General features: G+C 48.8%; 1 protein-coding gene across 1 annotated transcript; it reads left to right on the top strand.

Moving 5' to 3' along the window:
* The first annotated feature begins 2837 nt into the window (after nt 1-2837).
* On the top strand, nt 2838-13799 carry LOC146764268 (uncharacterized). Its single transcript, XM_085565297.1, has 2 exons — nt 2838-2914; nt 12289-13799. The coding sequence occupies exon 2, from the start codon at nt 12300-12302 to the stop codon at nt 13269-13271; it is 972 nt and encodes a 323-aa protein (XP_085421423.1). The 5' UTR covers nt 2838-2914; nt 12289-12299; the 3' UTR covers nt 13272-13799.
* Nucleotides 13800-15027: the final 1228 nt, after the last annotated feature.

Here is a 15027-nt window from a genome sequence, read left to right on the forward strand (position 1 = left end):
AGGTTAGATAGTATAGTATAAGTAGTTATGAAGTAGAGGGGAAATTTTTTTAGTATTGTACAGGGGGGTTTTAGCACATGTACAGGGGGGTTTTCACTTTGTACATGGGGGTCAGAAGTTCTAAGATGGAGGAAAGTGGGCTGAACCCATCCTTCTTCCTTCTTCTTCCTTACCTCCATGTTCTTGGTGATGTTGGCACTCACAGATTGGTTTAGAGTAGAAAAACACTTGACAACGTAGGTAGTAAGTATTGGGGAATAATTGTAAACATGTTATACGTAATATATCATATAAAAGATAGCAGCAACCCTGGGCGGGGAGAGAGACGAAGAAGACAGCAGATAGAGAGGATGTCAGGGTGTGTGTGTGTCTCTACCCAGGCCACTGATTAAATAGCTGCAGTCCAAGAACATAATCTGTTAGATAACTAGCAATAAACTGCCTTGAGACCGAACAGCTAAGCCTGCGGAGTTTTTCTTTGGAAGCACGGGTTGGAGGAGGGATTTCACCACCACATGTGGCCCCAAAACAAGGCTGGGGTTCTCACAAAGCATGTGTGGTTCTGTTCCCTGAAATGACTCGGGGGTCCATTTTGGGGAGGGATCTCCAAAATGAAGAAGTAAAATAAGTCTTCCTCGTTCTGACCTTTCTGCCTTTCCCATGCACACGTGACAAATGAATCCTTGCCGTTTCCCTGTGCTTAATGGATTCCTAAAGAATGGGAAATCTGCAACTTTTTTTATCATCTTCACTTTTGGCCCTGGCCCACACTGGGAAGGAGTCAGATAAACCCGTGTGGGCATTTCCCTTCCCAAGGGGCTCCTGGGGAGACAAAGGAGACAAGAAGGATTCCCCATCTCGTGACATTCCCTTTTTTCCTTCAGTAGCCCTATTGCAGTCACTGCATACAAGAGTTTACTTGATCCCTTTGTTGCCAGGGAGCACCCAGAACTTGAACCTTGCTGGATCCAGCCCTGTCTGCCCATCACAGAGGGAAAAGATAAAGAACCTGGGTGGGGGTTGAGCCAAAATGGCATTTTGCCACTTCTGATCTGCTCACAGCTTTTGCAGCAGGGCAACAACCCCATCTCTGCAAACCAATCCCTTTTGCAAGGCACACGTGGACCTTGCTGGCAGCTCAGGGCTCCTGAAGGGGCTGCTGCAGTTGGCAACTGGAGCTGTTGTTGAACTTTTCACATTGCTAAACCCCCCCTGCCAAATGCCATCAACTACCTGAGGAAGGACACAAAAATATTACCCTAGAGGAAGTGGGGCCAAAAGCTTGGAAAAGGATGAAAGAAATGTTCTGATGATGACAATGTCAAAAAACCACAATTTTTTTTTGATAGCAAATGAGTACCCACAGCCCTCCAGCCCTCCCAGACTGGCAGGCCGAGCGGGGCCGTTTCCATGGTGTGAGGAGCTGGCAGCCTGCAGAGAGAAACCAGAGAGCCACGGTCAGTCACAGAAGGCTCCTGTGCCCCTGTCCCACCACGGCCTGTGCCTGGGCCAGGCTGCTGTGTGCTCAGAGCCCAAACCCCCCAACCCATTCTCTGTTTTTAGCGAAGGGCAGAGTGGTAAGCCACATTCCATCTCCTCTGCTGAAGCACAGCCCAGCAGCCTCCTCAGCAGCTGCAAGGGCGGGGTGCCCGTGAGCCGGGTTTCCTGGCTCCCCGGCAGACCAGGGGTTAAACGTTGGGTGTCTCCTGGATTGTCCCCGGAAAGGGCCCATCTCTGCACGGAGACACCTTTTTTCATTTGTAAATTAGGTCTTTCTTTCTCTGCCAACTGTGGTTTCTCCAGCCCCGGCTGCAGCCACTGGTCATTTAAAACTTGAAGATTCTTTTTCTAGAGGCACAACTGACTTGATGTATATTTTTCATAAGCACAAATTATTCCATAACATATATTACAATGGGGCTGCAGAGATCCCCCTGCAGGTCCATGGGGATGCAGAGATCCCCTGCAGCCCCTGCAGGAGCCGGGCTGGAGCTCGGCGATGCCTGAGAGGAGCTGTGAGCCCGCGGGCAGAGGGGCCCCGCTGGAGCAGCCTGTCCTGGCAGGACTGAGCCCGTGGCACAGTGACCCACGCTGCAGCACTCGGAGGGGGCTGTGCCCAGGGGATGGACTCCGCTCCGAGAAGTTCCTGGAGAAGTCTCGGCCGGGAGAGAGCGCAGGGTGCAGCAGGGAACGACTCCTGTCCCTGAGCAGAGGGAGAAGCCCCGGGGGATGAGCTGAGCATGGCCCCATTCCCTGTCTCCTGCCCTGCCGGGGGAGGAGGTGCAGCTGGGAGCAGGGAGGCGTGGGGAAAGCTGCATTTAAGGCTCTGCACTGACTTCTCCTTCTCCTGCTCCGAGTCTTTGGAGTTTTCTGACAGAAATCTCTCCCCTGCCCCACCCACCCACAGGGCTTTGGGCAGGTTTCCCTTTAGGGGAGAAATCAAAGCGAAGCACTGATGCGCTAACGAGGGGCAGGAGAAGTGAGGCTCCTGGGCTTCCCGCAGAGGCGGAGGCACGGGAGGCGCAGGGCCGGGAAAGCCGTGGCGGGAGGCGCGGAGAAGTTTGTTTGTGTGGGCAGCTCAATCCCGGCTCGGCCCGGGCCCGTGCCGGGGCTGTTCCTCATCTCCGGCTTTCCCCTCACGCAGCCCGGGGGCGCCGAGAGCGCGGGGCGAGGCGGGGCCGTGCGCAGAGCCCGCCCCGAGCTCGCTGCCATTGGCCGCCGGTGCCGTCAGTCGCGGTTGCGGCGCGCTGATTGGTGGGAGCGGGGCGCGGCGCGGCCCCGGCGGCGGGCTGAGGGCGGCCGTGGCCGCGCAGCGCCGCCATTGGCCGAGCGGCTGTGCGGGCCCGGCAGCGGCGGCAGCGGCCGGAGCGCGGTGAGGCGGCGGCGGCGGAGCTCGGAGGCGGCCCCGGCGCAGGTGGGAGCCGCGCTGGGCTCTGCGGGGGCTCGGGGCTGGCTGCGGGCGGAGGGGGCGGCAGGGGGCTCCGGCGGCTCGCCGGTGCCGTGTCCGGCCCGTGCCGGCCCCGGGCTGAGGGCGCTGCGGGAGCGGCTGCCCGCGGTCTCCTTCCCGCCGGGGCCGGGCAGGAGCCGCTGCCGGAGCAGCGCTGGCTCGGCCCGGCTGCTGTGGGTAGGACAGAGGGGCTGCCCCGCGGCCGGGAGCGGGCGGGGAAATTCCCGTCGCCGGAGGTTCGTGTGCCCGGAGGAGAGCGAGGAGTCCTGTCAAAGTGACTTTATTGCCGAGCAGGGGCAGAGGCCGTGGGGCATTTGCCGTGCGCTCTCTGCCGTGCTCGTAGTCCGCAGCCTCCTTTTTATCCTCATTTTCCCGGCCGCATCTCCCTCTGCCTTTGCCCACCGGCTGATTTCCTTGGAAGGTTCCGACTTCCCGATGCGCCTGGAGCCTGTCCTCGTTAATGTGCACCCTCCTTTTGTAGAACAGCCGATATTCATGGCTCTGTTAAGTCTTTGTTCTTCTCCTCGAAGTTCGGGAATGTAGCGGGACTTTGAGCAGCTGTCTGGGTCAACTTGTAACATTTATTGGAACTGATAGTTTCTCCCGTTACTTCCTTCTCTACAAGTGCCCGGCCCTATCTCCAGGCAGATTCACTCCTTGACTCTGTTTTGTCCTTCCCGGGTCCTCTTTGGTTTTGGGATTATTCTCGGTGCCCTCATTCCCTGTCTTTTTGTAGCCGTTTGTGGATCAGGAGGCCTGGCTGCCACCTGCATGCCCTGGCTCAGCTGCTGGATGAGCTGCACTGCCAAGGTGTGGAGCATGGTAAAAAGATGAGAGTTGCTGCAGCACAGAAGAGGAGAAGCAGCATTCCTTTAACCCCTGGTCTGCTGGGGAGCCGGGGAACCGTCTCTCATTTCCATTCTTTCCATGTTTGGACCAGTACATAAACTGCTTTCCTATTTCCTTTGTTAGCTTTTTTAGCAGTTTTCTCTTGTCATCTCTTTGCCAATATAAGTTTGAGTCATTTACTTTTCCACAGACTCCTGTTTTTTCTGCACACAGATATTCTGATCCCATCCCCTGGTGAAATGTTGTGTTCCTCATTTCATGGCTTGGTCGGCAGGAAGGTCAGGAGCTGGAGCTGTCTGGTTGGTTCTTATTCCGAGGACAGCTTGTAAGCTAATTATGGCATTGAAATGATAAATGGGTTCTCTGTCTCCTGATATGATTTTGTGAGAAAAGCCAATCACTTGGTTTTTAAAATATTAGAAGTATAATAGTAATAAAATGGTTAAAAAAAAAGGAATACAATTAGACTAATAAAAATTTAGAGTTAGGACAATTGCATGACAATAAAAACAAAGACTTACAGATGTCTGGATGCTCTCTTGGGCACTTAAGCCACAACAAGCATACCTTGTGAATAAAGGAATCACCCCTAAAAAAATACACTATTGCATATTCATATATCCTTCATGGTTATGCATACATTCTATTTCAAACAAGAAACTCTGTCTGTTGTATGTCAGCTGTTTTTTTTAATCCCCACGGCATCCTCCAGAAATTAACAAGAAATTAACTTCTAGTAAGAAAACCATAAATTCCTCTTGTCTGGACAATTTATGTGTTCCTAGAGTGAATTTAGTTGTTCTCATTCCTTAAAGCTACATTTACCATACTGTTAAAATGTTAATACAGCACAACTAATCAATATAACATAATACATATAGTAACTGTCTGCACAGAGCCATATAACATGCATTTTCCACAAAATAATTTTGTTTCCCAGGGGCTGGTCCATGGTGTTGTAGGATTTGTTCTGGTGCCCCTTCATCTTTTCCCCACGTTTGGGTGCTCCCTCAAGCTGGGGCTGCATCAATTGATCATTTTTTTTCTTACTCCTGAACTTGCTATAGCAAAAGCCCAGTGCTGTGATACACCCTGTACAGCACAGACAGTGACAGCAGATGTTGGAGTGGGCAGAGGGATGATCCCCCCCTTATTTTAGTGAAGTTTTCCCAACATTCTCCATTTGCTGTTTCCCTTTGCAGCTTCAGCCATTTCTGTTGCAGAGTCAGAGATCCTCAGCATGGGCTCTGCCTTCAGCTGTGCAGATTCCATCTGTGCAAGCAGGCAGAGCTTGGGGTGAGGGGCAGAGGGAATCAGCCAATTCCTGCCCCAGGCAAGAAGAGCCAGGTACATTGTCCCCACTTTGCCCCAGCAGTGTTAATTTGCATTTCTAAAGCTCCTCCTGGGTGCCTGGAATGCAGTTTCTCTTCCACAGCAGCCTTCAGCAGCCTCACTTGTGCCCACCCCACAACCTGCTGCTTTTTTTTTCCCCTTCAAATCATCTATTTATTGTTTATGAGTTAAAGGGTCACTTTTAAATCTCATCTAGTTTTGTAAATTTTGAAAAATTTCAATCATTTTGTTTTTAAAATTTTATAAGTATCATAATAATAAAATGGTTTTAAAAATAATAATACAATTAGAGTAATACATTTTGGAGTTAGGACAATTACAAGACAATAAAAAGCAAAGAATTACGGACGTCCCAAGAAAAGCATGACTTGTGAACAAAGGAATCACCCTTAAACCAATACACTTGTTGCATATTCATACATCCTTCATGGTTATGCACACATTCTATTCTAAACAAGAAACTCTGTTGTATCTCAACTATTTCCTTTAATCCCCTGGTGTCTTCAAGTCTGAGCAAGGCCTGAAGAAATTATCTTCTTCTGATAAGAAGCCATAAATTCCTCTCCTTTGGAAGATTTAGGTGTTCTTCGAAGGGAGCATCTCATTCCTAAAAAGAAAACTCCCCCCACATACATAATCTCTATTTTAACATTATGTTGTAACCTAAAACTACACTTAACACAATACGTAAGGGAATTAATACAGCATAACTTTCTAACATTACATATATATTATTCATTGTAACATTTGCGAAAAGCCAATCTTAAATATGCATTTTTCACAATCCCGCCTCTTAATCATTATAATTAATTTGTTTTGAGCAATATTTCTTATCCTCTTGCATTCTTTGGACTCTGTTGGTAATCAAATAAAACATGGGATTAAACAAAGAAGAAATGTCAAAACACTTGTAACACGTAAAAGGAAGAATCCTAATTCCTAATTTCATCCCATTCTCAATACATTACCTCACCTGCTAGTTTTTAACATTATTTTCCCATATTTGGACTGATACCTGGGTCATAATTTTTTTCTGATATCCTTTTTTTTTTTCCAGGATGACATCCTCATTGCCATCTATTTCCAACAATCTGTACACCCCATTCTTTAGCCAATAAATAGCATACAGCCAACATATTTTAACACACTGCAGGTGATGTTTGGCTTTGCAGACTCAATATTAATTCCAATGCCTGAGCAGCTTTGTTTATTATCTTCTCTATAACTGCTTGGAGTCATTTAATATGACTCAGGATATAATTTGGGGTTAATACAGAGCTAGACTGCTGTGCTTCTTTTACCTTTGTTTTTTACTAATTGTCTCTTTACCGAATCTTGGACTATATTTCTAAGATCAAATGTAAAACAAATCCATCTCTCTCCTTTTGGACATTCCATGCCCCAAGTATTACTACTTTTCCCTAAGTTCTTTGTAATGTGATAATTTTCCCCCTTTTTCCTGCAGGTACTTAATTTGGATGGGTTATAACAGTGGCTGTTGACATGGGTGTGTGTAACCAAAAGGAACTTTGGTTTCTTTCCATGTAACACTTTCTGTAGCATTTGTGACACGATCTTGATGCTATCTCAGAAGGGAAAAGACAACAAATGAGAGACAGAAACAGGAATGACAGAGGTCTGGCATGGCTTATACCCCCACCTCCCCTGCCTGTGGGGTTGCTGCCCACAGCAGGTACGTGTGATCTTCTCGCTGGTGAGTACAGTGCTCAATCCAGGCTTGCCCTCTGTTTCCCTTGTCACTCCTTTTTTACTCATTTCCAGGCAAATTGTTTTTGACACCTTTTAACTGTGGTTTCCCACCATTCCTCAGGTATCTCTCAGTCCACAGGCACTGATAATTCCCATCTACAAAACAGAGTTATTACTTCAGTTGGTTTGGGTTCTCTCTGTCTAGGGGATTGATTCAGTACTGATACCTCTTGCAACGAGAACATAGATTTTGTGAACTATAACACCAATTATTCCCATAATTTGAACATTCACTTGTAACCCAGCTAGTGTGTCCAGTATTGGGATGAATCAAATAAAGTATACAGCATAGCACTGATGGCAATTTCCTTTCTTCCCTGTACAAGTCACAGGCTAAGGCCAGACTATAAGAACTCTTTGACTCAAACACTCCCGATCCTCCTGTTTGAAGTGGCAGTGTTCCTCTGCCAAGGAGGTGTCGGAGGCGTCTCAGGGCTTATTCAGGCAGGGCTTAGAACCAGTGATGCAAGCTTCGCCTTATTTCTCAGTTAGGTGTTATTCTTTGTACCTGCCTTGGATCATGTGGGTCTTCCCAAACCATTACCACCCAGTCCTGGTTGAAAGTCAGTTTGGTATCACCCAGTTTAGATGTGATAGTCCATTCCTCACGTTTCTTCACAAATTCTTTTATTTTCCTGTCATGAATTCACCCTCTTTTCCATGGTTGGGATTGCTGCTTCATTGGTATCTGGAAAGGACTTCTTAATAGCACAGTGTTAAAAGAAAAACAATACTGCATTAACTTTTACCATTAGTTTTCTTCAAAACTTTCTGGGTTTAACTACAAACTTTTTCTATAGCTGCTTCTTCTTCTTGTATCCAGCTGTGCTAATTCCTGCAGAGGCCAATTCTTCTTCCTGTGAGCTATAAGTAGTTAAAAAAAGACTAGCCCAAATTTAACACAAGATGTATCACATCTCTTGGTTTTTTGCTTTTTAGGCAACATCTAACTGTTTTAGTCTTACAGACCCATTCTTCAGAGCAAAACCCTCCTTTGCTCCACAACAAAAATCAGAAGGAAAAAAAAGAAGTCTTGTTTAAAAAAATAAACCACATTGTAGAGTCAGCTATCTCTGCTTTGATCTTATCTGTATTGGTGGTCTCGCTCTCCCTGTTTTTCACAGCTTTGGTTTTGGCTCTGTCCTTGTCACTCCCCTCCCCTTGTTGTCACTCTGTCTAGCAGGAATGGGGGAGAACTCACAGATAGCGACGGTATGGGGACTTTGGGGTGTATTTCGCTCTCCCTCTCTGTCTCTTTTTCTTTCTCCCTTTCTCTCTCTTTCGCTCTCTTTTTCTCTCTTCAAAATTTCAACATCCACATTCCAATATCAGTCCACTTTCTAACATTAATCCTACATCCTGGAGAGGTGAGTCTGCCAATCACCTCTCCCCCCTTTTTCAACTTCCTTACAAATTAAATTACTTTTGTTATGTGTGTTCTGCAGGCCTGTAATTCACAGCACCCTCCACCAAGGGCTACCAGCTACCCACAGCTGACAGTGCTAAAACTAAAGACTTATTTTGCTGTCACAATTTTCCATTCACAAGCTTGAAAGGGTTGTAGGAACAAGGTAAACCACAACTTACTTCCAAAGTGACCTTGCCTGCACTAAAAAATTTAAGGCAATCCTTGTTCATGCAATATAATTTGCAAAGAAGCCAAGGTTTGATTTGGGAAGGGCATCTGAGGACACAGAGCATGAGTTTTACCAATCTATAATTTGAAGAGGGAATAGACAAAATGTGGATACACTGGGGGAGATGGCAAGTAAGGAATTTATCTCTGCAATACTCTCTTTTTGACTGCCAGGAAACACTCTCTGAAGAGGTTTCTACGGTACAAACAATAACTGGATGGGAAGAGGCACTCCTGAATTTAAACTTTGATGTCAAAATAGGAAACTGCCCCTGAGCACTGCAGTGCTGGAGCACCCTGCCTGCAAACTCACCAGAGGCAAGCCACTGCTGCCACGCTGCAGGGCTGCCTGCAGCACAGAGGGAATCATGGCCAAGCCCTCCCTGCAGGCCTGGGTAATCCACACAAGGAATCACAATTGCTTCATAGCTCTCTAACTCATCAAAGAAATAGGAAACTGTAGTAAACAGAGATCTCCCTCACCATCTTTTTCATATGTGTGTGTCACACACCCACTGTGATGCTGAAAGTAACAAATTAACAGTTTACAGTAGAAGATACTGAAATTTGTCTTCATCTAGCTTTGTAGGTTTCCTTTTTCTATATGTAGCCACCTCCCATTGTGGGAAAAAATGAGCCCTATTTTTTTACAAGTGTTTTGTATGCACAACTTGAATTGCTGTTCTAGATGCACTGCAAGTAGTTAGCACTTCCAGAAAAACTAACAAACAAAGAAAACAAAAAAACTAAGAAAGCAAAATACATTTGGGTACTTGAAAAAGGACTGGTTGGAAGGAAAAATGTTTCTCATTGACCTACCAAGCAGCTGGTGTTACCTTTAGTTTAACTTTACACACTGAGAACACTTGATTGAACAGCCTGCATTGACTCAAATTAATAGCAGGTTTTGCTATGTCACAGCTGTAAACTAGTTTTTCAATCCTAGAGTACAGTAAATTATGTATTTCAAGATAAAAATCACAATGCAAATTGGAAGAAATTTAGTACACAATTAATTTACCTCCAAAAGTCAGTTTACGACTTTCCTCTACCAGGATTGCAGAAGCTGCTATAGCTTGAATACACACTGACCAGCCTTGATTTACTGGATCCCACATCTTTGATAAATAAGCCATGGGTCTCTTGACTCCTCCCCACTCTGGAAACAAAACCCTATGAGCTACCCCCTTTTCTTCATTTACATACAGATGAAAGGGTTTTGCTAGTGCAGGTAAGCTTAAAGTTGATATTGGGGCTAGTTTTAACTTCATTTTTCTTAGTTTTTTGTTAGAGGGAATGCCGCGGGAGACAAGACTCATGATATCATGATCATCAAGTCTCAGTTTATTGTAACAGATTACACAGTTTATATATGTTCGTTAATTAGCTCATACCTATTGCAAAAGCCGAGCTCATGATTGGTTGCTATGTGACTTGTACTATTATCTTAAAAGTATCTTTATGATCGATACATGCCTGTCCAGCTGGCCTTGCAGTTAGAACAGCTTAGTACCCCTTTGTTCTTCTCTATCTACTTCTACATACCAAGCAGTTTCAATATCCTGCTTTCTGCACACCATCTACTCTTCAGGGCCATGCGAACTTTGCAGCAGTCACGTAGCCCTCCCTATTTGGATTAATTTTACAGTATCATGTCCCTTGTCGTTCAACCATTCCTCTGTCAGGCTCTCTTCAGTTTTTCATTATCCTTTTTGGTCCATTTTATATCATTTCCCTCTGTCAATTTTTTTATTCAAAAATTTTACTGCCTGTGTATATCCTTCAATCCACAATTTATAATATCCAAATAATCTGAGTAGCTTTCTGATTTCCCCCTTTGAAGGGGGAGGGGGAAGGGATAGAATCCCTGTGTTTCATTCTGGGTTGAGCTTTCAACTACCCTTCCTAATCAAGTGTCCAAGATATTTTACCTCTGATTCTACAAATTGCAGCTTCCCTTTTGATACCTTTAATCCTTTTTCCCCAAGAAAATTCAAAAGCTTTATAGTAGCCTCTCTAACTTCAGCTTCAGCTTTCCCAGAAAGTAAAAGATCATCAATGCATTAGATAACTTGTATTCCAGGGGGAGTGGGGAAAGTTTGTAGTATTGTTTCTAAAGCTTGTCCAAATAAGTTTGAGGATTCTGTAAACCCCTGTGGTAGTTTTGTCCATCTTAATTTCTGTTTTCTCCCAGTTAGTGGGTCCTTCCATTCAAAAGCAAAGATTACTTGCTCTCCTGGGCTAATGGGCAAGCCCAAAAGGCATCTTTAAGGTCCACTACACTAAACCACTGATGCTGGGGAGGAACTTTTACTGAAAAGAGTATAAGGATTTGGTACCACTGGATAGCGGGTCTGAGTTCTTTTGTTAACCTCCCTTAAGGCTTGTACCAGTCTATAGCTCCCATCAGGCTTCTTTACTGGGAGTATTGGGGTATTATGGGGAGACATACAAGGTTCTAATGTCCCATCCTTTATTAGTCCTTCTATTACTGGCTTTAAACATTCCCGTCCTTCTAAAGATACAGGATACTGCCGTACACGTATGGGACAATTTTTTTTTCCTCAATTGTAATCTTTATGGGGTCAATATTTAATCTTCCCCTATTTCCCTCCCCAGCCCAAACTTCCTTGTTAATTCTTCTTCCATCCTCCTGGCCTAGTTTTAAAAGTCTAGCTGTCATCTTCCCATCTTTTGGATCAACCCCTATTCCTAATTTCACTTGTAAATCTCGTCCCAATAAATTGCTACCTGCCCCTGGGACCAAGAAAACATCCCTCATCCAAAATCTAGTTTCTCCCTCTATTGCCACATTTTTAATAATGGGTACTGTGAAACTCTCTCCTTTTGGTCCTGTTACTTTTACAGTATCTTTGCTTACACTATAACCTTTTGGAATATTTAACATAAAGGTTCTTTTTGCCCCTGTGTCTACCACAAATTCCAATTCTTCTTCTTGGGGACCCACTCTTAAAGTTATCTCAGCATTCCCCACCTGGACCCACCTGCGCCCCCCCCTCGGCCCCATGGCCCCGCGAGGGGAATTTGGGGAGGTGGGAGTGGGGCAGCGCCAAGGCCGGGCCCCCCCGCGCTGTCCTGGCGGGAGCGGCTGCAGTGGGGACCGAGTGCGGGCGGGAGCGGCCGAGAGCCCAGCGCTGCCCCAGCCCGACCTGCCCCAGCTCCATCCCTGCCCCTGCGCTGGGATGCTGTGGGTGTGGGGGGAAGAGGGAGCCGGCAGTGGGTGCTGGGCCTGGGGGCAGGAGGAGAAGGGAAGGAGAAGCAGGCTTGAGGAACAGAATGGTCAAACGATTCAGGTGGCAGGAGAGGGTGGGATTGTGCAGGAGAAGGAGGAATAGCAAGAGGAGGAGGAGTGTGAGGAAGAGCAAAGACACAGGAGGAGGAGGAGAAGGAGCAGAAAGAGGAAGCAGCAGAAGGTTCCACCCCTCCCTGTGTCTGCAGCCTCCCCCCAGCCCCAGGAGCGCTGCTCCCCCCACATGCAGCAGGTGACTATGGAGATGGATCCACGATCTTCACGGGGTGAATCTTGGTGTTTCTGAGCTTCATCTGTGTCTTGAAGTTTGTGGGATTTTTGGGCTGGAACTTCGTGTTTTGGAGGTTCTTACAGACACAAGATTCCCAATGACTTCCTGAGATGAACTTGGGCAAGGAGGAACCTCCAGTCCAAGGTGCTCTTCTCTTGTTTTTCCCTCAAACCAGGATTTGTCATTTCCAGGGCGTGGCTGGATGGAGGAGGAGGAAAAGCCCCGGAGATGCTGCAGGAGGAGGAGCTGCAAACCCAGCCCAGGGAGCTGCGGGGAGGAAAGAGCCCCCCTGAGCCAGGAAGGCGGGCGGAGATCCAGGCGGAGCTCGGAGCTGGTGCAGAAGCCTCATGGCAGGGAGAAGCCCCACAAGTGCTTGGAATGTGGGAAGGGTTTCAGCTGGAGCTGCCACCTGATCCGGCACCAGAGGATCCACACTGGGGAGAGGCCCTACGAGTGTGGGAAGTGTGGGAAGAGCCTCAGAGACAGCTCGGACCTGGTCCGGCACATGGTGATCCACACTGGGGAACGGCCCTACGAGTGCTTGGAATGTGGGAAGAGCTTTGGGTGGAGCTCACACCTGCGAGCACACCAGCGCATCCACACTGGGGAGAGGCCCTACGAGTGTGGGGAGTGTGGGAAGAGGTTTCAGAGAAGCTCCCATCTCCTCCTACATGAGCGGATTCACACAGAGGAGAGGCCCTACCGCTGCCCCGACTGCGGGAAGGGCTTCAAGGAAAACTCCAGCCTCACCATGCACCAGCGCATCCACACCGGGCAGAGGCCCTACGAGTGTGGGAAGTGTGGGAAGAGCTTCATAGACAGGTCTGGCCTGATCAAGCACCAGGTGGTCCACACTGGGGAACGGCCCTACGAGTGCTTGGAATGTGGGAAGAGCTTTGGGTGGAGCTCATACCTGCGAGCACACCAGCGCATCCACACCGGGGAGAGGCCCTACGAATGTCCCCAGTGTGGGAAGAGGTTTCACACCAGCTCTGATGTCCTCAGACATGAGCGGATTCACACAGAGGAGAGGCCCTACCGCTGCCCCGACTGTGGGAAGGGCTTCAAGGAAAACTCCAATCTCACTGTGCACCGGCGCATCCACACTGGGGAGAGGCCCTACAAGTGTGGGGAGTGTGGGAAGAGCTTTTCACAGATCTCAAACTTGACCTAACACCAACGGAGGCACCACTAAGGGAAGCCCTGTGAGTGCCCTGAGTGAGGGAAGAGCTTGGAGTGAGGGAAGAGAGTGAGGGAAGAGCTTGGTGTGCTGCTGCATCTCCATCCCCCATGGGAGGATCCGGGCTGGATGATCCCCAGTGACCCCCGTTGGGCAGAGCCCTGGTGTCCCCGTATGGGGAATAAAACAGAGAGTAAAGCAATGGAGCTGATAAAGGGGCCCGATATCTGAGGCCTGACTGAGCAGAAACTGTGGGAGACACAGACACAGTTTAAGTCTCCCTGGGCAAGAAGTGACCAGAAAAAATGGTGCGAGTGTTTGTGATAAGATAAATGTTCCCAGGTTACTGGATGTCACGAAGAATGTGTAACCAATGGGAAATTGTTACCAAAAACAGAGCCCTCTATAAGCACCATACAAGTAAATCCCTGTATAAACACCTGGTACACTCAATAAAATTGGCTTTGGTCTAAACTCGTATGTCCCCGTCTCTCCATGGTGGATAACCCTGTTGTGGGTGATCCCCGTTGGCTGGGGGAAGGTGCTGGAGGGATTTCTTTCCCTTCTCCTGGTGCTGCCGTAGTTTGGTTGGTAATAAATTCCCTCCCTGTGCCCAGGCCGGGTCTGTTGTCCCCGTGCCGGTGCTCGGGGCGGGATCTCTCCCGTTCCTTCTCTGCACTGCCGGGCCTCTCCTCAGCCAATGAGAGAACGCGGTGGAGAAGAGTCAGCCAATGAGAGCGAGCGGGGCTGATGACTCACCAGTTGCCGGGCAGACCCGCAGCAGGCAGTGTTCCCCACCTGGACCCGCCCTCCCTGCCCAGTGCCGGCCCCGCCGTGGGGTCCCCCCAAGTCCCTCCCCAGTGCCCCCATGAACTGGGCTGGGTTTAACTGGGAAGCTTTACTGGGAACACTGGGAGCAGGGGGCAGGGGCAGAGTGACAGCAGGGCTGGGGGGACACTCGACCCACCCAAAATCAGCGTGGGGATAGAGCTGGGAAGGTCCTGGCTCGGCCCGAGGCCACGGGGAGCGGCTGCGGCCGCCGGCGTCTCAGGAGCTCTGTGGGCAGAGAAAAGGGGGTGACACCGGGCTGGGGGCCCCAGGGGAGCACACACATTCTAGAGGAGGGGGGACACGACACACGGGACCCCCCAGACATTCTTGCGCAGGTAGAACCCGATCCCCAGTGCCAGGAAGACAGAACCCAACTCGGGAGTCTCCAGTTCCTGTCAGCATCTTGCTGCGGCAGCATCCAGCAGCATCTCTGGGTGGTCCGAAGGGGTCAGGATCTCCCAAAAACTCTCACAGACACCCTGGCCCCTCCCAGCACCCTCCAGGTCACTCCCAGCCCACTTAGGATCCCCTGAAACCTCCCTCTTGATCCCTTCCTGACCTCCCCTGGACCCACCAAAGCCCCTCCTGTCACTCACAGGATCCCACAGCCTCCTTACAGTCACCCCCACTGTCCCAGGACCCCCAAATCCTCTCCCAGTCTCTTCCCAATGCCCACCAGGACCCTCAGAACCCCATCCCACCCTCCCCAGTATCCTTCAAACCCCTTCTTAGCCCTTCCAAACCCCCAACCTCGTCTCCCAGTTGAAACCAGGCTCTCTCCAACTCCCTCCCAGTTGCTCCCAGCACATCCCAGTGGCTCTCGCAGCGCCCCCAGTTCCTCCCCCATACCCCAGTTCCGGCTCACAGGTTGTTCCAGGCTGATGTTGGCAGGTGAAGGTGAGCCCGGCCCGGGTTGGGG

This window comes from Lonchura striata, chromosome 35, assembly GCF_050655825.1.
Source record: "Lonchura striata isolate lonStrDom1 chromosome 35, ASM5065582v1, whole genome shotgun sequence".
Taxonomy (NCBI): domain Eukaryota; kingdom Metazoa; phylum Chordata; class Aves; order Passeriformes; family Estrildidae; genus Lonchura; species Lonchura striata.

What these genes read in the sequence shown, in the direction of transcription:
- LOC146764268 (XM_085565297.1), top strand. Translation starts at nt 12,300, where the DNA reads ATGGAGGAGGAGGAAAAGCCCCGGAGATGCTGCAGGAGGAGGAGCTGC.